Raw genomic sequence first — 26,607 nt, 5'->3', positions numbered from 1 at the left:
ATTTGATACAGTTGAGGAAATTCAAGTGGAAACGCAGATGGTACTGAACACCCTAACAAAGAAAGACTTCCAGGATGCATTTGAAAAGTGGCAGAAATGCTGGGATCGGTGTATGCACTCCCAAGGGGACTACTTTGAAGGTGAGGTGCAGAATAAGATCTTGGTAAGATGTAATAGTTTTTATTAATATATTTTGGGAACTTTTGGATTGCACCACATGTATCAGTCATGTTCTGCACATAATCTGCATAGATATGAGAACACTAACAGAAACCAGAATATCTACAAAATTATGCAGTCCCAGCAGTAGTAAGCAAAGAACGTGCTATGCTCTCAACTATGTAGGGTTTTAATTGTTGTTATTATGGAACCATGATCCTTCCTGTGATCGTTTTGCCAAGGTTGAATGTGAAGTGGAAGTTGTGTTATGCTATAAAGAAATTTTATAAGCAAAAATGCAAGGTTGAACCAGCGAGTTTATGAAATGCAAACCATTCAGGCAGGACCCTCCAGGCTTCATGCATGCCAGCTCACGCACACACACACACACACACACACACACACACGCACACAGAATGTAAAGTTACTCTGCTGTATACTTTGGCAGTTAATAGCGATTGCAAACTGCAGGCACTGATGTATTAAATTCACTCACTCATGGAGCTGAGCCCTTCTTGAGAAGTTGCTGGTTGTGCAGCTACTCAAGAACTTCCTAATACGAGGGTTGGAACTTTAATAGTGGCAGCATTGCCATGGAGATGCCATGCAATGGAACCAAATAATGTCGCTTATACCACATGTTAGTTACAAACCTTCCTTGCCTTAGAGCAAATGGACTCTCCCTTCCCACATCACGTGGATGCACAGTGACGAGAAGACCAGAGCCTCATGTTAGCAGACAGTCTGTTGTAGTGTTGTGACGATGTTTTCGAAACAGGGACAACAGAGTTGGATAAAGATTGAATGTGCCAGAGGCTGTACAGCATGACAATGTCATTAAGGTCTTCAAGAGGCTTGCAGGGAATCTGCATTGCCTCACAGAATAGTGGCAAGGTGGGTAAAGCCTTCAACGAGGGACGCCAACATGTGGCAGACATGCATCGGCCAGGTCGTCCTAGTGTCAGTGAAGAATAAATATATACTCTTTCCACGTTACTGGAGAGTGATTGATGCCATATGATTCATGAGCTGGCCCGAGAGACAGGATTAGTGCATACAACTGTGGTTCACATTCTGAAGGAACACCTGAGCATGAGAAAAATTGTGTCACGATGGGTTCCGCATAATTTGACAGAAATGCAGAAATGGCAAGCTGTGGCTGATTTGTTTGATCGATGGGGCTGGACGTAAGGCCTTGTGACTTTGACTTGATTCCTAAGATGAAGGAACCACTTCATGGCATTCGCTTCAGAACTGTTCCAGAGATTCTTCAGGCAGTAGACCACTCCATTCGAACTATCAACACAACAGGCACTGCTAAACTTATCCTACGACTTCCACATCACTGGCAACGGGTTGTACATAATGCTGGTGACTACATTGAAGGACAGTAAAACTTTGAAACATGCATCTATTTCATGTCAGTTGTAAATAAATAGTTGCCACTGAAGGACAGTAAAACTTTGAAACATGCATCTATTTCATGTCAGTTGTAAATAAATAGTTGCCATTGAAGGACAGTAAAACTTTGAAACATGCATCTATTTCATGTCAGTTGTAAATAAATAGTTGCCACAATTAAGGTTCCAGCTCTCGTACTTTATGGAACCTGAAGGATCATTACCATGATCACAAGAGCCCTCAACTGGTCCCTATCCTGAGCCAGATCAATCCAATCTATACCATCCTTTCTCTCTAAGATCAATTTTAATATTGTCCACCAACCTACATCTTGGTCTTCACAGTCGTCTCTTTCCTTCTGGCTCTCCCACCAATATCATATATGCATTCTTCCCCCTCCCCATATCGTACATGCCCTTCCCATCTCATCTTCTCTTTCCTTCTGGCTCTCCCACCAATATCATATATGCATTCTTCCCCCTCCCCATATCGTACATGCCCTTCCCATCTCATCTTCTCTTTCCTTCTGGCTCTCCCACCAATATCATATATGCATTCTTCCCCCTCCCCATATCGTACATGCCCTTCCCATCTCATCTTCTCTTTCCTTCTGGCTCTCCCACCAATATCATATATGCATTCTTCCCCCTCCCCATATCGTACATGCCCTTCCCATCTCATCTTCTCTTTCCTTCTGGCTCTCCCACCAATATCATATATGCATTCTTCCCCCTCCCCATATCGTACATGCCCTTCCCATCTCATCTTCTCTTTCCTTCTGGCTCTCCCACCAATATCATATATGCATTCTTCCCCCTCCCCATATCGTACATGCCCTTCCCATCTCATCTTCTCTTTCCTTCTGGCTCTCCCACCAATATCGTATATGCATTCTTCCCCCTCCCCATATCGTACATGCCCTTCCCATCTCATCTTCCTGAGGATAACAACTCTAATTATACCTGGAGAAGAGTAGAAGTTATGAAGTTTTCTCCAACCTCATGTCACTTCATCTCTATGGTCCAAATATTCTTCTGAACACCCTGTTCTCAAACACCCTCAGTCTATGTTCCAAGTCTAAAGTTAAATTTACATATGTAAAATATTGCTATTTTAATACTGTATAGTCATTAGTTTGGTTGGGTGGAGAAGTTGTTTTTTTGTTTCTTGGCTTCCAATTTCTTTTTTTAAATATTTTATGGATGGTATGCTACCTTCTCAGTTTATAGACATGTGTGGTAACCTTGACTATAGCAGTCCTTATTAACTCTTGTTTACATTATTTGTTATGGATGGAATTTTCCCAATTAAGGAGATTTGCTTTAAGTCACACTTTAGCAGTCCCAGTTAACCTCAGATAAGCAGGACCGACTGCACTACCGTTGCATGCAACAGCCAGTGAAACTGTGTTTTTTGGAGTTTGTCAGCAGAACAACATCTGGGCGGTAATTTCTGCGGCTTGCTTCTTTGCTCTTGCATCTCATCATGGCAGGACGTGTGGACCAACACACAGCATAAAAATTGCAGTTGTTTCAGCTGTGGTATTCCTGTGTGGCAGTTAGTTAGCTCCATCAGGAAGCAGGAAGTCATCCTTACATGCCTTTGAATGAGGCACAGTTGCCTGACACACATGCAGGTATTGGACGGTGTTCCCACACCTGCTTCTGCGCAGTGTGGCGTGGCCATTATCATTTCACACATCTGGAAATAGTGGTCATTTTCCGACAAGCAAAATGTTTTTATTGCTATGGAATGTTGCATGGCATCCTAAGAGATGACTCACTTTTATTTGTTCCTGGTATCATGGTGGGCATATCTGTTGAACTGGTGTTGTACAATTCTTCTCTTTGAGACCTTTTATATATTATGTTCAAGGATTTAACTGGTCCATATGCAGTTTGTCTTAGTGTCATCTTTTAACTCAACCTTCATTGTTATTTCATTTTATGAGCCTGTCCAGATTTAGCAAATGCATAATTTTATATAATTTTGTAATTTGTTAGACAGTCAGAGATACTGGGTTTTTGGACTTGGTCCAGCTTCTGGATTCTAAATAACTAAGAAAAGAATCCGGACAATAGACAAAGTCCAAAAACACAGTATCTCTGTGTTATACACCATCGTCAGAACCCTATAGTATCTACTTGTTAGACAGTGGCTGTGCAGCTTAAATTTATTGACTCAGAAACCACTATACATGCAGATGGACTCGTGCACAACACAAGGTGCTGTGTGCTGTCTCCCTCTCTTCCTCCCTCTTCTCTCATAGCGCTCCAACACCTACTGATTTAACGTGTCACTGTACTGGGGCTTCAGACTCATTCCTCGTCCTACTAGGATATTTCATGTTATTTCCTCTCTTTTCCAGAGTACTTTAAATGAACTTGAACGCGTACATGGTGAGGAGCGACGATATTCCTGTGATGAGTCTGATGATTCATTTAGTCAACAGCTAATTCTGAGAGCACATCAGCACATACATAGTGGGGAGCAGCCATTTAAATGTGATGTATGTAATAAATCATTCAGTTGTAACAGTAATCTGAAGAAACATCTGCACATGCATAGTGAGGAGCAGCCATTTAAATGTGATGTGTGTAATAAGCCATTCAGTCTTCCGAGCAGACTGAAGGAACATCAGCGCATACATAGTGGGGAGCGGCCGTTTAGATGTGATATATGCAATAAGTCATTCAGTCAGCATGGAAGTCTGAAGACACATAAGCTCATACATACTGGGAAGCGGCCATTTAAATGTAATGTATGTAATAAGTCCTTCAATCGGCAGTGGCATCTGTTGACACATCAGCGCATACATAGTGGGGAGCGGCCATTTAAATGTTATGTATGTTATAAGTCATTTAGTCAGCAGCGTAATCTGATGACACATCAGCGCATACATAGTGGGGAGCGGCCATTTAGATGTGATGTATGTAATAAATCATTCATTGATCAGAGTAATCTGAATAGGCATCGGCCCATACATACTGGGGTGCGGCCATTTTCCTGTGATGTGTGTCATAAGTCATTCAGATTGCAAGACATACTGAAGAGACATCGGCGCATACATACTGCGTAGCGGCCATTTAGATGTGATGTATGTAATAAGTTAGCAGGGTAATCTGATGACACATCAGCAGCCATTATGCTTTGATTTGTGTAAAGAGTCATCTGAAGACACATCAGTGCATGCAGAGTGAAGAGTGGCCATTTTGCTGTGATAAGTCAGTCGTGATCAGAGTCATGTGAAGACACATCAGTGCATACATGCTGGGGAGCAGCCATTTTGCTGTAATGTGTGTAATAAGTCATTCAGTTTTAAGAGTAATCTGAAGGAACATCTGCACATACATAGTGGGCTCCATTTTGCTGTGATGTATGTAATAAATCATTCAGTTGGCAGAGTGCACTAAAGATACATCAGCGCACATGTTGATGTGTGTAGTAGATCCTAGAACAGTAGATGGGATTAGACTAAAGGAACAGTATGTGAATTGTAGCATGCTGCTGTATTTCATGTTGTAAGAGACTGTTTTGCTTTGTGTGGCGTGCTACATTTTTGTAGACTGCTACAAGATATTGGAGTTTAATGCTGTTCATAACCTTTCCAACTAATGGGAAATGAACTGAGTCCCATGGTACAAAACATCTGTGCAAATGAGTTCCATTTGATTCTGATTGCTGAATGTGCACATTACCCTGTCTTGTTGACTGGAAACAGACATGACATGGCATTCTCCTAAAGTTATGATGTTAATTCAGCAGTGGAAGTTAATGATTATTAGAGTGTAGTCACTGAAATTGGTGGACAGCTTATAAACATAATTCAGCAGCATCATGTCTTTTGCTGTATGTTATCTGTGCCCTTCTGCCATTACATGTGAGTAAATTTGTTGTTCAATTAGTTACAGATATATTGCTTGGATTGAGTATATTGAGATAATTGTTATGGATTGGTCTGAAGAATACAAAAATTACGCTATATTGGACATTGCAAACGAGATATCTTTTGCAGGATACTTGGTATATTGATTATAAGAAGAAAGTTGAATAAAGATATGTTCAATCCCTTGCAGAGAAATAAAGTAGCACAGAGAATTTAATTGAAAGAATCATGAAAGACTTGCTTACATCTTTTCATAAAGGGGAAGCACAATAGATCACTGTGGTTGCAGTGCAAGGGCCAAGAGGGCCCACCCCTTTTACATTCATTCACTCATTCATACATCTTTTCATTGTGAATTTCTGCAGAGAAACAGTGGTCTGTCATGAGATTGAAAAGGAAAGTGGTTTGGCTTTTTGCTTTAGGTCTCCATTGCCTTAGAGGGAAATAGTCAACTGAAGTTTGTGAAGTAAGTTTAAGTGTAATTATATAATTCTTTAATAAAATTATGCAGTTTCATTAAAATTATTAATTGGAATTCAGAGATTTCATGTAGTGGAATGACACAAGAGCAATAGCTTTTAATTGTACATAAATTCAATTCAGTTATGCCCCTCCTCCCATATCTATTTTCTTGACTGCCTGAATGAACTGCATCATAAACGAAGCTAATTCTTGATCACTCTGAGCAAGTGATCTCTGATTACTGACACTTTTCCTCCCAAAGAACGCTTCCTTCATTTTGCATAGGATGTACTCAACATTCCCGGTCTAGAAAACCGAGATTAAGAGCCGTGGGAATCCGTTGCACACATAACACCTATCTGCGAATGTTGGCACTAACTTCACCGACATGTGGCGATTGCTCGCGAACTACAGACCACGGAGTTTTTGTTTTGTACTATACATTCATCCCTCGGTAACTTTGCATTAGCACAGCTCTTCCTCGTGTGTCACCATATGTTGGCTGTCTCTGCATTACCAGAACTGATCCTGCTCCACGGTCCTGGAATGTGTGTTCCATTTTGTGTCTCTTCACCATATAAAGTAGTGGGCAGTGCATGAATGGATTTGCTAGTTGCAGTTGTCCTCAGAAAAGTGTGAAATAGACTGATGCCATGTATTCTATAGGCTTGAAAAAAAGTGAATATGGAATGAAATCATCTGGCTCAGGATAGGGTCCAATGTTTCGCTGTGAACATGGCAGTGAATGGTAAGGAACCCTTGCATTCTATAACTTTTTGGTAATTCATTGAGTAGCAGAGCAATCAGTAGCTTCTCTGGAAAGGTGCAGCTGTGTGAAGTTAGTTAATATTTGGCACTAGATCTTCTAGACTTGCTGAAGGAACCCACCAATGCACTTTGCTTTAATTGGCCTTAACCCTGCAATGCCAATACAATAAACGTCTTATTTTGTGATATGTTCAGCAGCTCTCTCGATATTCAGACTAAACAGCTTGAAACTGTAGGGTCATCAGGGAATGACAAGTTGGAAGTGGCGCCTTAATTAAGGTAATATCGTGGCATTTTGCTCGCGTGACTGACAAAAACTGAAAAGGCTTGGGATCATCTTCATGCAGATATTTTACATGTAATTCATACTATTTTTGTCAGGTGGTTTAAATATTAAAAAGGAATTTGCGGCATGAAAAACATTTATCTACATATCTGTGACTTCCATATCATGTCTGTTCCTAGGTCCTGAAATTGTGAACATTACCAAATGTGTCTGATGGTCAGTAAGTCTTGCTTTTCCTGTTGTATAAAATGGGGTAGTACAGTATACAGGAGGGCAGTGACTTGCATTCAGCCACTCACTTTTTCAAACCCTGTATTTCCACCAGACTGAAGCAAAGTTTGTGTTCCAAGAAATGTGTTTTTTATTTTTAGACACATGTTAATTACTGCTACATAAGTAACTCCTGGGAGCTCAGTTAGTAATCATTAATGGAAGTACGTATTTTTGAGCCGTCGCATCCCACAAGCACAGAAACTATTTTAATGTACATAAATTTTACGTCACATTGTGAACACATGCTGTGTGCAGCGAAATAGCCGCTTGGTGTAGCTGATGCAGCAGAGGGGCTGACATGTAGAAGGCAATGCAGAGCCACATGGAGAGGATGGATGAAGATACAAATAACTGTACAGATTTCATGGAATAAAAAAAATGTGAAAGAAGATGGGCAGAATGACAGTGAGACTCTTTAACACTTTGTGGACCGGTTGTTTAAATATTTAAATCACCCTGGGGACCAGGGTTTTTAAGCCTAGCACCCTAACTTGTGCACTGTTCATTTTAAAAATTAATATAAAATCTCCTAATTAATTTTATGAACTAAAATTTTTGGAGAACACTTACCAGAGCTCCTAGAAGTGCTTGCGCATGTGATATCTCTGGAAACATTCCCCTTTGTGAAGAGGCATCACGCAGAAGTTGCAGATGTACGCAGTCCTACTCTTCTTGTGGACTGCGCACACATGACACTGCCTAGAAGGGTATTTCTTGCAGTGTTCACTCTTCACAATTCTCACGAGGGTATGTTTCCGCATATCACCCTAGAGTCGTCCAGGGGGGTCCACATGAGGCCTCCGGTGGGTGCGAACAGATGGCCCCGGCTGCACTACGTCTGTGTCTGATGCAAGTACTGCTGCCACCGTGAGGTCAGTAGCCCAAGCTTTTGCCAAGTTCAACAGAAATGCTTTGTATTTCAAAGTATAATTTCTGTTCACATTTTTGAAAACCGAAAATGAATTGAAAAGTGCACTTTACCCCATGTGGCTGTCCCGGTAGTCGCACTTTCGTTGGAGCTCTCACTTTCACTGGACACAATATTTTGGAGGGGCCCTGTGGCCCCTGTCACTGTCACTTTCACTGAGGCTGGCCTCGCTATCAGAAGACGAAGCAGTTGGCAAATCTGATAGCTCATCAGAGAACAAATCTAATATTTCTTGTTCTCTGAGAGAACGCTTCGCCTGCAACTGCTTTCGTCTCTGATCCATGTTGCACTGCTAACTTCCTGGTTCATACGTGGAAGCTTGGACTCAAAAAAAGGCTTTTTTCTTTAGGGTGTGACAGGAAATGAGCGTGATCATGTTACTGGCTAAGCTAGCAAACATTCCCGAGGTCAACTACGCAGTAGTTATGATGCAATGTGGCCACACAGCGAGATATAGTCGGTTTCAACATAACGCGTCAGAAAAGGGCCAATTGGCCCGCCTGGTCCGCAACACTATAGAAATGTAGAGGGCCAATTGGCCCCTCCGGTCCTGAATGTGTTAACATGATCTACAAGCCTGAACCTTAACTGAAGAAGAATAAGAAAATGTTTCTGACTTGAGCTTCATTCACAAAAATTCAAAATTTTAAATTGGTATTGTATATCACTCAGAATTGCTGGGTAGTGTTGTTAGATATTTTATTTCTTACATCTTTGTAGCTATTCTCTCAAGATAAGGGAATTTATCAATGTTTCCTATTTCTTTTCCATCTAGAGTAAAAGTATTTTTATTATTTATGCACATTGCTTTTGATTTTGCCTGATTAATATTTATTCAGCTTTCTTGGCTTCTGTTTAAATCAACCAACTTTTCTTTCATATCTTTAAAATTTTGTGCTAAAAGACATCATCTGTGAAATGCAAGTCCTCCAGTTTACATGTGGGATCCCATTACTGATCATAACAAGGAAAACGGTTGGCGAGAGAATACAACCTTGCTTGACACCTGTACCTGTCTCAGTAGGTAAACTAAGTTTCCCGTTGTGTGTAACCTGGCAAGTATAATATTCGTATGAATTTTAATATTTTTATTGGAATCGCATAGTTCTTTAGTTCTATCCATATTTGGTCCCTATCTGTGGAATGAAAGCCTTCTCAGAATCTGTAAACCAAAGGTATAGAGCACTAAGAAATTCATTGACTGTTCTATCAATATTCTGACTATTAATTTGATCAACTCATGACCTATTGCTTCTGAAGCCTGCTTGTTCTTTTCTTAGTTTGATTTCTATTCAGTTTTATTATTCTTTCATGTATGATTTGTGGGAATATTTTACTGATCACAGAAAGAAGTGTAATTCCTCTCCAATTTGAACAGTTAAGAACATTTCCTTTCTTTGGTAATTTGAACAAAAGACCTTTTCTCCTGTCTTCAGGAATTGTTTCCTGTTTCTAAAGGTTTTCAAACAAATCGATATCCTCTAACAGTTTGAGTGGGATATTGTCCAAACATGGGGCTGTACCATTTTTTTGTTTTTGAGAGTTTTTTTTTTTTTTAATTTCCTCTTTATTTAGTGGTGTTTCCATTGCTTTCTTCTTTTTCCTCCTCCTCTGCCACATCACATCTGTCTTTTGATGATGACGATGATGTATTTTTTTTTATTGCTAGTGGGTTGGGTCAAAGTCCCTTGTTCTGCGGCCACTTCTGGCCTATTGTACCAGCCCCAGATGATAGGTTAGGGTGATTGTGAAGCAATTGGTAGAATGAAGATTGGCAGGGGAAACCAAAGTACTCGGAGAAAACCTGCCCCAGCACAACTTTGTCCACCACAAATCCCACTTGACCAGACCCAGGATCGAACCTGGGCCGCTGCGTTGGGAAGCCAGCAACTAACCGCTTGAGCTATGGTGCGGCCTGATGATGATGTAGGTACCATTTCTATTGGTGTTGGATTTAAAATCTCTAAAATAATCTTGCCATGTTTTCGTTTGAACATCTTCATTCATAAGCATAGCCCCATTATTTTTTTATAGGTTGCATACCCTGATATTTTCTTTCAGTCAGTTTTATTGTAATATTGTATAATTCTTTTATATGTCCTTTCCTTACAGCTTCCTCTGCTTTACTTGCTTATTCATTCACCCACTTTCTTTTATCTCTCTTGGTTTTCTTTTTAACTTCAGTGTCTGCACTCCAATATTCTTCTTGTAACTTAAGTTTTTTGCTGCTTGTTTTGGAGCAGTTTAACATCCTTTTTCTTTATTTCTTTGAAACCCTAAATATTTCCAGCAGTTTCCACGTAAATGTCTTTAATTTTACTCCATGTTTCTTCAATATCTTGTGGCTGACAGCCATCCCAAAGATGCCAGGCTTGGATAACATGCTGCTGCCAGAAGTTGTATATATTATATTTGCTGTGACTATACAGTAGTTCACTGTGGTCGTGGTGCAAGGGCCAAGAAGACCCGCCCCTTTATAAATTCATTCATTCATGATTAGATATTTGACTGTTTTCCCCAGGGCTACAGATGCCCCAGTGACCGGAATGGGAACGTTCTTCAGGGGTTATGAATCATAGATCACCAGAACATAAGACGGTGCATTACTAGCGTTTAGTTAAACAATGAGTACAGTGATTACAGGTACATTATACTGCTCCTCTAAGCTTACGCCTCACTGGTTACGTTCCGTCATCATTTGTTTGACTCTCACTGCCCACTGTCTACATCTCCAACTGTATCTAACTTGTTGCTCCTCTATAACTGACTGCACTCGCATTTTCCCCAACTGTAACTAACCTTCCTCTTCCCCCTGCTGAAACTTTCTTCATAACATTCAGGTAGCTCCCAATTACAAGCACTTAAGTGGTCATTAACCGAAAAAGGAGACAGCTGAGGGCCATGCTGGGAGCCTGTGCAGCATTTGGTTTGACAAGATGTTTATCTTGAACCTTCTTTTCGGGTTTCAAGGTACAAGTGAAAGTAATTTATGACTCCTGGCAGGTTTTGCTCAGAATCAAATCACAGACTAATTCACCAAAATACCTCCCTATCTCAATGGAAGATAATACTTAATAGCAAAGTGATGATGCTAATGACAATGTGGTACCATGGAGGGGATACCAGCAGCATACGATTCTGTCTCCATGACCACCTTGTTGTTGCAAGCCTGAACTGGAATGTATCGAATGATGATTAGATGGTCAAAGGATGACACCCGCTCTAGGTGTGCCTCTCATTCTCATGAGGACAATAACTGTACCTGTCATAGCCACAGTTAAACAATTTTAAGCGAGGGAAGTACAGTTATTATTATTATTATTATTACTACTATCATCTCTTGTCACAGGTTTATTTCCTGGTATTCCTTTTCTTGAACCAGTGATGCACCTCACCACTCAGGCTTCAAGCTTCGCACTGTAGCACTTTCTGTAGTATGTGTGATGTTCCCAGGATAGCTGTTTTTTGCAGTGAATCTATGGAGTGCTTACCAGGAATTAGTTCCAAATATTTTCTCAACCCTCTCGTGACTGTACCCGTGGCTCCAATAATTACTGGTATCACAAAACATTTCATGTTCCACATTCGCTGAATTTTGATGCTTAAATTTTTATATTTTAATTTCTTCTCTGCTTCTTTTTGTACTACATTCCTGTCCGATGGTACTGATACATCTATAAGAATGCAGGTTTTCTTTTGCTTGTTTTTAATTATTGTGTCTGGCCTGTTTGCCAGAACCTCTCTGTCTGTTTGTACGCCTTGGTTCCATAACACGGTTATATCCTCATGTTCACATACTGACTTAGGCACGTGTGAGTACCAGTTGTCTGGTACTTCAGTTCCAAATTCTTTACATATTGAGTAATGTAAAAGCATGCAAACTTTATCATGCCTTACTATATATTCGTTCTTCGCCAAAACGGGACATCCTGATGTTAAATGGTCTATAGTTTCTTCGTATTCTTTACACAGTCGACATTTACTTCCGATCTCTTCTTTCAATATTTTTCTCTTAAAATAGTTTGTACTGATTGCTTGCTCCTGAGCTGATATGATTAAGCTTTCTGTTTCCCCTTTAATGCCTCCAAATTTCAACCATCGATAGGTCTGTTCTTTATCCACCAGAGTGTCATCTAAGCTGCGTGGGTATTGTCCGTGCATTCTTTTCTTTTCCCATTTTTCTTTTGTGTTCTGAGCTATTGCCTTTTTTTGTAAAAATTTCGTGTACTTGCAGGCTGTGTTCAGCGAAGAACTTGTGTTGCGTTGGTGTGTCCTAACAATTTTCATCAGTTGATCTTCTGTTCCTTCTATATATTCCGCTGGGTTTGTGGTTTCTGCCACGTAAGCCACCTCTATCTGTATCAGGCCTCGTCCTCCCTCTTTTCTAGGAACATACAGACGGTCTATATCTGCTCTTGGGTGATGCTGTCCGTAGGTAGTTAAGATTTTTCTTGTTTCCTGTCCAATTTTATTATTATTATTGCTATTGGGGTGGGACTGAGTCCCTTGTACTGTGGCCACTTCTGGCCTATTGTACCAGTCCCAGATGACAGGCAAAGGTGATTGTGGAGCAATTGGAGCCACCGCGGTGGAAAGGCAGTGACTAACTGCTTGAGCTATGACGCGGCCTAAGTACAGTTACAGTCTTCATTGCCTGAGTGGTTAAGAGCTTGACGTCAATTTCTTAATTCCATTTTATGTTCTTGTTTAAGTTGTGCATTTTCTAATTTCTGTACATCTAGTCTCTTTCTCATAACATCATCATAGTTTTCCTTGTTAGCAGTAATTTTGATTCAAAATATACTACAACTTGGTGATGGATCACTACCAATATCTGCTGCTCTTTTTGTGCAGACGTCTAGAAGGGATCTTTAGAAAGACCGACTTATTGCAGTATGGTCTATTTGATTATCAGTTCTAAGGTCAGGAGAAACCCAAGTATTTTTATGAATTTCTTTATGTATAAACAAATTTCGTCCAATAGCAAGTTCTTGACGGGCACAAAAATATATGAACATTTCACCAATTTCCTTTGTTTCGTGTCTTCCTATTACTTGTTCCAGTCCTTTAATTTCAATTCTGACTTTGGCATTTAAATCTGTGACAATTTTTATGTCCCTCTTGTTACTGTCTGTGGCTACTCTAGATAACTGGAAATATAATGTCTGTTTTTTTGTCAATTTGTGTTCCATCAGTTGGGGCATAACTTTGGATAGGTATTACATTTCATATATTCCCTTTAAAATATGCTGTTAAAATTCTTTCACAGATCGGATGCCATTAATTGTGAGTCCTTTTTGCAATTTTACTGTGTAAAAGTTCTACCTCATCATGACGAACAAGTCCTTCATCTACACTATATCCCAAATACAGAAAAGTAAATCCATTTTGTGTGGCAATTTATCCAAAATGCCCCATCTAACTTCACTTATGCCTAGGATGTCTGATTTATAATTTTCAGTTTCTTGCCTGACTTGTTTAATTTTCCATTCTGCGCTAATGTTCTGACATTCCACTGGCCAGTTCTTGTTCTGTATTTCAGGCCAAAGGTCATTTTTCCTCATGCAGTCCATCTTTTCCTTGTCAGTGTTTCTTTAATAAAATGCGTTTAAGAGTAGTGGATTATTAGCGTACTGACTTTTGAGTATACTGGCGGGGCTGCCACGTGAGGACCTGACTCCTGCCCCGACAACATTGGTGACACTAGTTTTTGTATGGCATAAGCAAGAACATTTCCTTCCTTGCTTAAAAAGTAGACTTGGTCATTCTGCCAATACTTAGTTAGTTATTGGAGAGGGTGGGTTTCCCCAACACTGAGACCTGTATTGGTTCATTGTGCTTCCCTCTATGATTTCTACCAGTCTTTATATCCTACCGGTACTGGTGCTTACCATCAGTCCCGCCCAGCTAGCAAGACCGGCTCTACTAGCTGAGAGCTATCTATAATGCTTCCCCTATCTACCAGAGGTATTAGAGACTGCTGTTGGGTGGGAAACGTCTGTAATTTGGCTCAGTGACCTCCTTTGGAGATATGAGGTTCTTTTACATGCCGTAAAGCTACGACACGGGACCCACGGCTTAAAGTCCCTCCCGGAGGACTTGTTCCCTAAATTTTTCCGCCCTTAAGAATTCGACAACCTCCGCCGGGTATTTGAACCCGCGTACTATGAGTCATGAGGTGGGAACATTACCTCTAGTCTACGGAAACCGCTCTGCCAATACTTGGTCACTATTTCCTCATCTGTGTTAATAGGCTGCACCACTTGAAAGTGAGGCTGGCTTTTGTATGTGAGAGGCTATATATTCGCATCACTCACCTTGCACCCCAAAACTCCCTGTACGAATACAAAAAGATAAATCTACTCATAAATGAACATAATGAAGGCAAAAAAAACATTATTCAATGTAGTATTGGCGCAAGTGTACATATACACCTACCTATATGTTAAACACCATACATCTTCCTGTCAGTACAACCCCAGACAAGACCAGATCACCGTCACAGCACACATTATCAAGTATTTGACAGGTATGAAAAATTTACAGTAAATTTGGTGACATTGCCCCCTCACGCAACACAAACTAAAGAGGAATAGCTAATTACACCATGTCAGGGTTGCAGACTGTGAGACAATGATATATCAGTCATGTTCTGCACATAATCTGCATAGAAATGAGAACACTAACAGAAACCAGAATATCTACAAAATTATGCAGTCCCAGCAGTAATAAGCAAAGAACTTGCTACACTCTCAGCTATGTAGGGTTTTAATTGTTATCATGGAACCATGATCCTCTCTGTGATCATTTTGCCAAGGTTGAATGTGAAGTGGAAGTTGTGTTATGCTAGAAAGAAATTTTACAAGCAAAAATGCAAGCTTGAACCAGTGAGTTTATGAAATGCAAACCATTCAGGCAGGACCCTCCAGGCTTCATGCGCACCAGTGCACGCACACACACATACAGAATGTAAAGTTATTCTGCTGTATACTTTGGCAGTTAATAGCAGTTGCAAACTACAGGCACTGATGTATTAAATTCACTCACTCATGGAGCTGAGCTCTTCTTGAGAAGCTGCCAACTGTGCAGCTACTCAAGAACATCCCAGCGTTTTATGGAACCCAAAGGTTCATTACCATGTTCACAAGAGCCCTCCACTGGTCCCTATCCTGAGCCAGATCAATCCAATCCATACCATCTCATCCTTTCTCTCCAAGATCAATTTTAATATTGTCCACCCACCTACAACTTGGTCTTCACAGTGGTCTCTTTCCTTCTGGCTCTCCCACCAATATCGTATATGCATTCTTCTTCCTCCCCAAATCGTACATGCCCTTCCCATCTCATCTTCCTGAGGATAACAACTCTAATTATACCTGGAGAAGAGTACAAGTTGTGAAGCTCCTCATTATGAAGTTTTCTCCAACCTCCTGTCGTTCCATCTCTCTTCAGTCCAAATTTTCTTCTCAAACACCCCCAGTGTGTGTTCCTCGCTTGATGTCAGAGACCAAGTTTTAAAAATTTATTGATGTAAAATACTGCTATTTTAATACTGTACAGTCATTAGTTTGGAATGGGTGGAGAAGTTGTTTTTTGGTTTGTTGGATTGCGATTCCTTTTTTTAAATATTTCATGGATGGTATGCTACCTTCTCAGTTTATAGACATGTGTGGTAACCTTGACTGTAGCAGTCCTTATTAACTCTTGTTTACATTATTTGTTGAGGATGGAATTTTCCCCAATTAAGGAGATTTGGTTTAAGTCACACTTTAGCAGTCCCAGTTAACCTCAGATAAGCAGGACCGACTGCACTACCGTTGCATGCAACAGCCAGTGAAACTGTGTTTTTTGGAGTTTGTCAGCAGAACAACATCTGGGTGGTAATTTCTGTGGCTTGCTTCTATGCTCTTGCATCTCATCATGGCAGGACCTGTGGACCAACACACAGCATAAAAATTTCAGTTTGTTCAGCCGTGGTATTCCTGCGTGGCAGTCAGTTGTCTCAGTCAGGAAGCAGGAAGTCATCCTTACATGCCTTTGAATGAGGCACAGTTGCCTGACGCACATGCAGGTATTGGAAGGTGTTCCCACACCTGCTTCTGCGCAGTGTGGCATGGCCATTATCATTTCACACAGCTGGAAATAGTAATTTCCTGACAAGCCACATGTTTTTATTGCTATGGAATGTTGCATGGCATCCTAGGAGATGACTCACTTTGATTTGTTCCTGGTATCAGGGTGTCCATATCTGTTGAACTGGTGCTGTACAATTCTTCTCTTTGAGACCTTTTATATATTATGTTCAAGGATTTAACTGGTCCATATGCAGTTTGTCTTAGTGTCATCTTTTAACTCAACCTCTATTGTTATTTCATTTTATGAGCCTGTCCAGCCTTAGCAAATGCATAATTTTATTTAATTTTGTAATTTGTTAGACAGTGGCTGTGCAGCTTAAATGTATTGGCTCAGAAACCACTATACATGCTGATGGACTCGTGCACCACACAAGGGGCTGTGTGCTGTCTCCCTCTCTTCCTCCCTCTTCTCTCTTAGCGCTCTAACACCTACTGATTTAACGTGTCACTGTACTGGGGCTTCAGACTCATTCCTCGTCCTACTAGGATATTTCATGTTATTTCCTTTCTTTTTCCAGAGTACTTTAAATGAACTTGAACGTGTACATGATGAGGAGCGACGATATTCCTGCGATGAGAGTGGTGATTCTTTCAGTCAACAGCTAATTCTGAGAGTACATCAGCACATACAAAGTGGGAAGCAGCCATTTAAATGTGATGTATGTAATAAATCATTCAGTTGTAACAGTAATCTGAAGAAACATCTGCACATGCATAGTGAGGAGCAGCCATTTAAATGTGATGTGTGTAATAAGCCATTCAGTCTTCCGAGCAGACTGAAGGAACATCAGCGCATACATAGTGGGGAGCGGCCGTTTAGATGTGATATATGCAATAAGTCATTCAGTCAGCATGGAAGTCTGAAGACACATAAGCTCATACATACTGGGAAGCGGCCATTTAAATGTAATGTATGTAATAAGTCATTCGATCGGAAGTGGCATCTGATGACACATCAGCGCATACATAGTGGGGAGCGGCCATTTAAATGTTATGTATGTTTTAAGTCTTTCAGTCAGCAGGGTAGTCTGAAGAAACATCAGCGCATACATAGTGGGGAGCGGCCGTTTAGATGTGATGTATGTAATAAATCATTCATTGATCAGAGTAATCTGAATAGGCATCGGCCCATACATACTGGGGTGCGGCCATTTTCCTGTGATGTGTGTCATAAGTCATTCAGACTGCAAGACATACTGAAGAGACATCAGCGCATACATACTGGGTAGTGGCCATTTAGATGTGATGAATGTAATAAGTTAGCAGGGTAATCTGATGACACATCAGCGGGCATTATGCTGTGATATGTGTAATGAGTCGTTCAGTTGTAAGAGTCATCTGAAGACATCAGCAGATACAGGCTGAGGAGTGGCCATTTTGCTGTGATGTGTGTAATAAGTCATTCAGTCAGTTGGATAATCTGAAGACACATCAGTGCATGTATACTGGGGGAGCGGCCATTTAGTTGTGATAAGTCAGTTGTGAACTGTCATGTGAAGACACATCGGTGCATACATACTTGTGAGCAGCCATTTTGCTATAATATGTATAATAAGTCATTCAGCTGTAAGCGTAATCTGAAGGATCGTCTGCCCAAACATGGAGGGCACCATTTTGCTGTGATGTATGTAATAAGTCATTCAGTCGCCAGAGCACACTGATGACACATCAGCTCATACATGTTGATGTGCTCTAAATCATAGAGCAGTAGAGATGGGTTTAAACTAAAGGATGAGTATGTGACTTGTAGCATACCACAGTATTTCATGCTGCAAAAAGACTGTTTTGCTGTGTGTGGCATGCTGCAATTTTTGTAGACTGCTACAAGACATTGGAGCTGATTGCTGTTGCTAACCTTTAGACCTGATAGGAAATGAACCGAGTCCCATGACACAAAACGTCTATGCAAATTACTTCCATTTCATTCTGATTGCTGAATAAGCACATTATCCTGTCTTTGCGAGTGGAAACAGACATGACATGACATGACATGACACACTCCTACAGTTATGTTGTTAATTTGGCAGTGGAAGTTAATGATTATTAGAGTGTACTCACTGAAATTGGTGGACAGCTTATAAACATAGTTCAGCAGCATCATATTTTTTGCTGTATGTTATCTGTGCTCTTCTGTCATTACATTTGAGTAAATTTGTTGATCAGTTAATTACAGATTGATATATCGCTTGGATTGAGTATATTGAGATAACTGTTATGGATTGGTCTGAAGAATACAAACTATGCTATATTGGACATAACAGGTGAGATATCTTTTTGTGGAATACTTGGTATAATGATTATAAATAGAAAGTTAAATAAAAATATGTTGATTCTGCTTGTGGAGAAATAAAATAGCTCAGAATTTAATTCGAAGGATCATGAAAGACTTTCTTACATCATTTCATTGTGAATATCAGCAGAGAAACTGAGTGGTCTGTCATGAGATCAGAAATGAAAGTGGTTTGGCTTTGAGGCACTCCTTTTTGCTTTAGGTCTTCTTTGCTATAGAGGGGAAGAGTCAACTGAAAATTGTGAAGTAAATTTAAATGTAATTGTATAATTTTTTAATAAAATAAGGCAATGTCATTAATATTATTAATTGGAACTCAGAGGTTTCATGTAGTGGAACGACACAAGAGTAATAGCTTCTAATTGTTAAATTCAGTGCAGTTAGGGCTGCCCTCCATACCCATTTTCTTGACTGCCTGAAAGAACTTCACTGTAACCGAAGCTAATTCTGGGTCACTGTGATCAAGTGATCTCTGATTACTGACACTTTTCTTGCCAAGGAATGCTTCCTTCATTTTGCAAGATCTAGTATACGTTCATCCCTCAGTAACTTTGCATCAGCAGAGCTGTACCTCATGTGTAACACGTGCTGGTTGCCGCTGCATCACCAGAACTGATCCTGCTCCATTGTCCTGGAATGTGTGTTCCATTTTGTTGTGTCTCTTCACCATATAAAGTAGTGGGCAGTGCATGAATGGATTTGCTAGTTGCAGTTGTCCTCAGAAAAGTGTGAAGTAGACTGATGCCATGTATTCTATATGCTTGAAAAAAGTGAATATGGAATGAAATCATCTGGCTCAGGATAGGGTCCAGTGTTTGGCTGTGAACATGGCAGTGAATGGTAAGGAACCCTTGCATTCTATAACTTTTTGGTAATTGATTGAGTAGCAGAGCAATCAGTAGCTTCCCTGGAAAGGTGCAGCTGTGTGAAGTGAGTTAATATTTGACAGTAGAACTTCTAGGCTGATTGCCTGGAACTGCCATTTGTTGTTGACCACATCTTGCTGAAGGAACCCGCCAATGCACTTTGGTTTAATTGGCCTTAACCCTGCGATGCCAATACAATAAACGTCATATTTTGTGATATGTTTGTCAGGTGTTTTGGTATTCAGACTAAACAGCTTCAAACTGTAGGGTCATTAGGGAATGATGAGTTGAGGGGAAGTGACTTAATTTAAAGTAGTATCGTGGCATTTTCAAGTGACATAAAAACTGAAAAGGCTCGGGGTCATCTTCATGCATATATTTTACGTGTAATGCATTCATGAAATAAGAATTTGCATACTATTTTTGTCAGGTGGTTTAAATATTAAAAAGGAATTCACTGCATGGGAAACATCTACATATCTGTGACTTCCATATCATGTCTGTTCCTAGCTCCTGAAATTGTGAACATTACCAAATGTGTCTCTGATGGTCAGTAGGTCTTGCTTCTTCTGTTGTATAAATTGGGGTAGTACAGTATAGAGGAGGGCAGTGACTTGCATCCAGCCAGTCAGTTTATCAAACCCTGTATTTCCACCAGACTGAAGAAAAGCTTTTCTTCTTCCAAGAAATGTGTTCTTGCATTATGTGTTTTTTAGTTTTAGATATATGTTAATTACTGCTACATAAATAACTCCAGGGACCTGAGTTAGTAATTGTTAATGGAAGTTGTTATTTTTGAGACGTCACATCCCGCTAGTGCAGAACCTTTTAAATGCATATAAATTTTACATCACATTGTGTACACATGCTGTGCACTGCAAAACAGCCACTTGGCATAGCAGATGCAGCAGAGGGGCTGATATATAGAAGGCAATTCAAAACCGCATGGAAAGGATGGATGAAGATACAAATAACTGTACAGACTTCATGGAATAAAAAAAAATGTGAAAGAAGATGGGCAGAATGACAGTGAGGTGCTTAACATGACCTACAAGCCTGAACCTTAACTGAAGGAGAAGAAAAAAAAATTCTGACTTAGCTTCATTCACAAGAATTCAAAACTTAAAATTGGTATTGTATATTAGAATTCCTGATTTTTGGATTGTGTCCGTTTTCTGGTGTTCAAAAAACTAGAGAATGTACCATTTCAGGAACTGGGTCTGTTTTGGTCCACTCTTGGGAGGGGGGGCACAACTACTCTGCTGGGTCCATTAGAAAGTGCTAATTCTAGCAGGACAATGGAGAAAGTCCAAAAATTGATCGATTCCAGAAACCTTTAGAATCTACTTGTATCCAATAAGTGTATGAATGTTCTGGCGAGCGTGTGTTATTTAGGGTTTGTTTTACGATGCCCTTAGTATCTCAGGCTATGTAGCATTGGTTGGAATAATGCTTGATAAATGTTGAACGATTTGAAACAGGTCAGTAATGATACTTTTCCCTGCAGCAACTAACTGAACTAAGACACTTGACTATGACTGGATGGTGTGGCATTATATAGCAGAAGGCAGGACTCCTCAGTCTGTTCTATGTTACATGTACTTAAAATAGACAAACAGTACACTCTCGTAATATACAATGTATGCAGTTGAAACACTGTCATGAAACCTCCAACTAATGCTCATTTCATCCCCTAGATGCATTGAGCAATTAATTCCATTAGAAAAGGTTAAGGCAGAATCTGAAAGATGCTCAACAAAATTCTTTCAGGTAGGCTGCCTTTTGGTCGAAGAAGCTTGAAAGTGATCTTGTCGGTGTAGCAGGTGAGGAACTGTGTAACTGCACAAGACTGTTTAGCTGCATGAGCCAAATGCGGCTGTAGGGCCCCCAGGGTTCTGCAGAAACAATGCAGTACAGTCCCCACTATTATTATTTTATTGCAATGTTGGATAACCCTCTCTGCTGCTGGAATCAGAGTCTCAAAGTCTGTTCAGGTGCATTCAATTACACTGCTTGCATACACTGTTCCCTTCAACCACAGCAGCAACAGCTGATCCAGTCTGATTCTACATAACTACACCTATTTGAATGGCACTGTCTACACACTTGTCTCAATGTCAGAAGTATTAGAAACTCTCTTGATACTATTTCCACCTTATCATGGTGAGGGTGTCTGCAGTCCCTGAAAACATTCAGTAGCATAGCTACTGGTGCAGCTTCCCTCACTAGACATAGAGATAGATACCAGAGAAGGAGGTGTGCACTGCTTTTGCAAGTTGGATATTATGTGGGTAAGCTGTTAATATCTCTGCTAAAGAAAGTCAATACTCCAGAGAGGGGCAGTGTATGCAGTGTTAAAATAGGCTTCACTGAATACCATGAAGCAAAAATGAAATAAGAGTAAGATGAACCTGCAGCAGTAGAGGGTAAAGAGCAGAATTGTGTTGAAATCTCAAATAGGTTCTCTTCTTTGGAAAATTTAGGCACTGAAGTGAAGTTACTGAAGCTTAGGAAACTATTAGAGTGAATACCAAAATTGCTGCCAAAGAGAGTCTAGGTTATTATGAACTGAAGAAGCATAAGCCATGGTTCGATGAAGGGTGCTCAAAATTATTAGACCGAAGAAAACAAGCCAAATTGCAGTGGTTACAGGATCCAAGCAAAATAAATGGGGTCAATCTGAACAACATAAGACGTGAAACTAACAGGGAATATCTGAAAGACAAAATTGAACTTGCAATGAATAGTAAGAACAAGAACGTAAGAGACCTGTATAGAGGGGTTACCAACCTAGAAGTAACTTAGTGAAGGATGAGAATGGTGATCTGCTTGCAGGTTCCCACAACATTTTGAATATGTGATAGCACTAGTTCTCTCAGTAATTGAATGTACATAGGGTCAGTGATGATAGTCAGATAGAAATAAATACAGCTGAGCCATTAGTACCTGATCCTAGTCCTTTTGAGTTTGAAAGTGCTATTGGAAAATTTAGAATTAATCAACAAGAGCACCGCACCAAGGAATTTGGCGAGCTGATCAAGTACATTTTATTGGAAGTGTAACACCCTTGTCTAGTCAGCCAAAACTAAATCAGGTTGTAAGAATTTACGCAGCCAAGTGTTATTAGGAAGTAAGCTATACTTTGCAGCTCAAACCTTACTCACCAAGTGTGTAGTCCGTCACATCACCAATAGCTGTTTCACAGAGTTCCTAAGTCCAGTGTCTCAAGTCTAATGACAGTGATGAAAGTTGTATCATGTTAATCACAGGAACAGCAATAAAGTGTTGTGGTGTAAAGTGCATTGTGTTGATCAGAGGTGTTTCACCCTCACTTGTCCAAGCCTGACCCGCATTCGACCTGAAGAGAAACTCATCTCCAACTAGCTAGTCAAAACCACTGTCAGCTTCCACATGCCCACCCCTTCACCACTTGCTATCGAATCGTAAACAGTCTCTAGCTGTTTGCTGGTGCCCATATTATCGGATCCAATCCTGAAATCCAACCACTAATCACCACAGCTGAAGGAAGAAGCTTTGGGGCCAGGTCAAGACGAAACCAGCTACGACCAAGCAACTTCAGCAGCGGCATCACCAGGTAGGGCAGAGTCAAAGTGGTCATCGGAGCAGAAGAGCTCATTGCCATCGACTACCACTACCTGCACGACCATTCGGATGGAGTCACAGGCGAAAAGAAAGGAGGGACGTTTACAAACTAAATATATGTTGGAATCTCGTCACCAAATGCATGGCAATATCAGGACATAAAGATAAGTAACAGATTAATTGAAAACCTGGCACAGTTCAGATATTTGGGAATGACTATAAAAAATTGAAACCTGATTCAGGACAAAATTAAGAGGGGATTGAACTCATGTAATGCTTGCTACCATTCCGTCCAGAGCCTTTTGTCTTCTCGTCTGCTGTCTGAAAAAACAAAAATTAGAATATACAAAACTATAATTTTCTCTGTGGTTCTGTATGGGTGTGAGACTTGGTCTCCGACATTAATAGAGGAAAATAGACTGAGGGTGTTGAGGTTATTTGGACAGAAGAGAGTTAAAGTGACAGGAGGTTGGAGAAAACTGCATAATGGGAGCTTCATAACTTGTACGCTTTTCCAAGTATAATTAGAATGATCAAGTCAAGGAGGATGAGATTGACAGGGAATGTAGCACGAACGAGGGCGATTAGAAATGCATATAGGATATTTGTCTGAAAGTCGGGTGGAAGGAGTCCACTGGGAAGACCAAGACATAGGTGGGTGGACAATATTAAAGTGGATCTCAGAGAGATGGATTGGATTGATCTGGCTCAGGATATGGACCCTTGGAGGGCTCTTGTGAACACAGTAATGAACCTCGGGTTCCATAAAATACTGGGATGTTCTTGAGTAGCTTCACAATTGGCAGCTTCTCAAGAGGGGCTCAGCTCCGTGAGTGAGTGAGTATCCTGAGTGTTCCAGACAATCCTGACCGATCCTCACGATGTATGCCTCGGGCTTTCGTTTTCTTTTTCTTTCTTTCTGCGTACAGGTTGGAATTAAGAATATATGTGTTAATGCCAATTTGAGGCCGCGCTATAGCTCAAGCGGTTAGTCGCTGGCATCCCACCACGGCGACCCGGGTCTGGTCAAGTGGGATTTATGGCGGACAAAGTGGCGCTGGGGCAGGTTTTCTCCGAGTACTTCGGTTTCCCATGCCAATCGTCATTCCACCAATTGCTCCACAATCACCCTCACCTATCATCTGGAGCGGGTACAACAGGCCAGACGTAGCCGCAGTGCGGGGGAACAGGGGACTTAAAGCTCCCACACACAGATGCGATACGATTCGGGACGAAAACGCCTGTTTACAGAGCGGGCCGCGCACACAGACGCGACACTCGGGAATCTTTGACACCCGATAACCAGCTGGCCATGACTCTCACTCAATCAGTATCTATACGTACGTGAAACGACATGGGTAGCCAAATGGAACAAATATGAGTTTGTCAAAGAAAATGCTTTATTGTACGATACTCGTCATCCGATGTACAAGGATTCACGTGCTAAGGATAGAAAGTGGAAGGAATTTGCTGTTACAATGAACAGAGACAGTAAGAAGAAAAATTTGTATATATTTAACGGTTAAGTATACAGTAACTGCGGACATTCTTAATGTGGGCTATGCACCAGTTCCGTTCACTAACACGAATTACAGGGGCAGTCATCTAGTTGAAGCAAGCAACAAACCGCTCTCTAATGGCGTAGCTAACGTTTGGCGCCCTTGGGAGATGTAAAGGTTGGACAGGGAACATTTCTACTTCTAATGGCTCCACTCGTAGTAGTTATTCCCTGTACATTTCATCACAGTTTTTGAGACGTAGAAAATTATGAAGCAAACATGCTGCTGATACAATGTGTTTTATATTTCCTTCTTTCAGTTCTATGGGTCTCAAAAAATCCTCCACTTCATGGCAAGAATAGGCCTCCGCCAATTGGTATATTGTTTGGTGATATCTTGCCTGATGGCTCTCAGGATTTCATCAAACCTGTCAATATTCATCCTGAAATATATGTAGAACCGTTTTTCGTCCTTCGGGAGTTGGGGTATCAGTATATAAAACTCCCCAAGTTCCTCTCTTGACAAGTTTATATCATGAACCCAAGCGATTCGTCTCTTTCGCCTAAAATAGGAACACACATAGCAACCACTTACACATACTAATGAGACTCGTTATGAAATTGTAAATATTTGTACATATATGTGACATACTGAATATGTGGAGGAAAAGAACTACGCAGATTTAGTGTTCATCAAGAACAGGGGGATCCAACTGAATGCTTTTGGCGGACAAAACAGCCAGCGTGACGTTATGAAGCCATCATTGCTGCCGCGGTGGCCAGCGGACACTCTCTTCATGTAAAATGGTTGCCGCCAGTGCCGAGGGCTCGGTCGGTAAGAAGGTACGCTATCATACCACCTGCCCTGTCGGTAAGAAAGTATGCTACCATACCACCAGCATTTTTTTACTGCTCCCTCCCAAAAAATCACTGGTTCACACGTATAGCTAGAAATAATAACTGATGTAAATGAAATGTCCTTATTTTACAGGTACTGGTGGGAAACTTTCTCCCAATAAATAAGGTTGCAACCTGATATCTTGTACTGCAGAGGTTCTTACTCCGTTGTGTGTTCTCTGTTTTCAAACTGAGTATAACATCACTTCGCTCAAAACCATCTGGAGGGGAATGAGTTAAATGATATCAAACTCAGTTCGAAAACAGAAAACACACAACGGAGTAAGAACCTCTGCAGTACAAGATATCAGGTTGCAACCTTATTTATTGGGAGAAAGTTTCCCACCAGTACCTGTAAAATAAGGACATTTCATTTACATCAGTTATTATTTCTAGCTATACGTGTGAACCAGTGATTTTTTGGGAGGGAGCAGTAAAAAAATGCTGGTGGTATGGTAGCATACTTTCTTACCGACAGGGCAGGTGGTATGATAGCGTACCTTCTTACCGACCGAGCCCTCGGCACTGGCGGCAACCATTTTACATGAAGAGAGTGTCCGCTGGCCACCGCGGCAGCAATGATGGCTTCATAACGTCACGCTGGCTGTTTTGTCCGCCAAAAGCATTCAGTTGGATCCCCCTGTTCTTGATGAACACTAAATCTGCGTAGTTCTTTTCCTCCACATATTCAGTATGTCACATATATGTACAAATATTTACAATTTCATAACGAGTCTCATTAGTATGTGTAAGTGGTTGCTATGTGTGTTCCTATTTTAGGCGAAAGAGACGAATCGCTTGGGTTCATGATATAAACTTGTCAAGAGAGGAACTTGGGGAGTTTTATATACTGATACCCCAACTCCCGAAGGACGAAAAACGGTTCTACATATATTTCAGGATGAATATTGACAGGTTTGATGAAATCCTGAGAGCCATCAGGCAAGATATCACCAAACAATATACCAATTGGCGGAGGCCTATTCTTGCCATGAAGTGGAGGATTTTTTGAGACCCATAGAACTGAAAGAAGGAAATATAAAACACATTGTATCAGCAGCATGTTTGCTTCATAATTTTCTACGTCTCAAAAACTGTGATGAAATGTACAGGGAATAACTACTACGAGTGGAGCCATTAGAAGTAGAAATGTTC

The 26,607-nt window shown here is 40.7% G+C and overlaps 1 protein-coding gene across 2 annotated transcripts in view; it reads left to right on the top strand.

Moving 5' to 3' along the window:
* The window catches only part of LOC117282806 (zinc finger protein 239-like), a gene marked incomplete at its 5' end in the record, with an annotated part of 39,931 nt that extends 21,047 nt beyond the window's left edge, over positions 1-18,884 (top strand). The window contains 1 exon segment of one of the 2 annotated variants that reach the window (XM_033753928.1): positions 16,817-18,884. In XM_033753928.1, the coding sequence (XP_033609819.1) occupies positions 16,817-17,527 (711 nt within the window). 2 annotated transcript variants of the gene reach the window in all.
* Positions 18,885-26,607: the final 7,723 nt, after the last annotated feature.

The sequence above is a fragment of the Cryptotermes secundus genome, unplaced genomic scaffold (genome assembly GCF_002891405.2).
Source record: "Cryptotermes secundus unplaced genomic scaffold, Csec_1.0 scaffold475, whole genome shotgun sequence".
Classification (NCBI taxonomy): domain Eukaryota; kingdom Metazoa; phylum Arthropoda; class Insecta; order Blattodea; family Kalotermitidae; genus Cryptotermes; species Cryptotermes secundus.
Note: the sequence above shows the minus strand (reverse complement) of the source record. Positions and strands in the feature narration are given on the sequence as shown.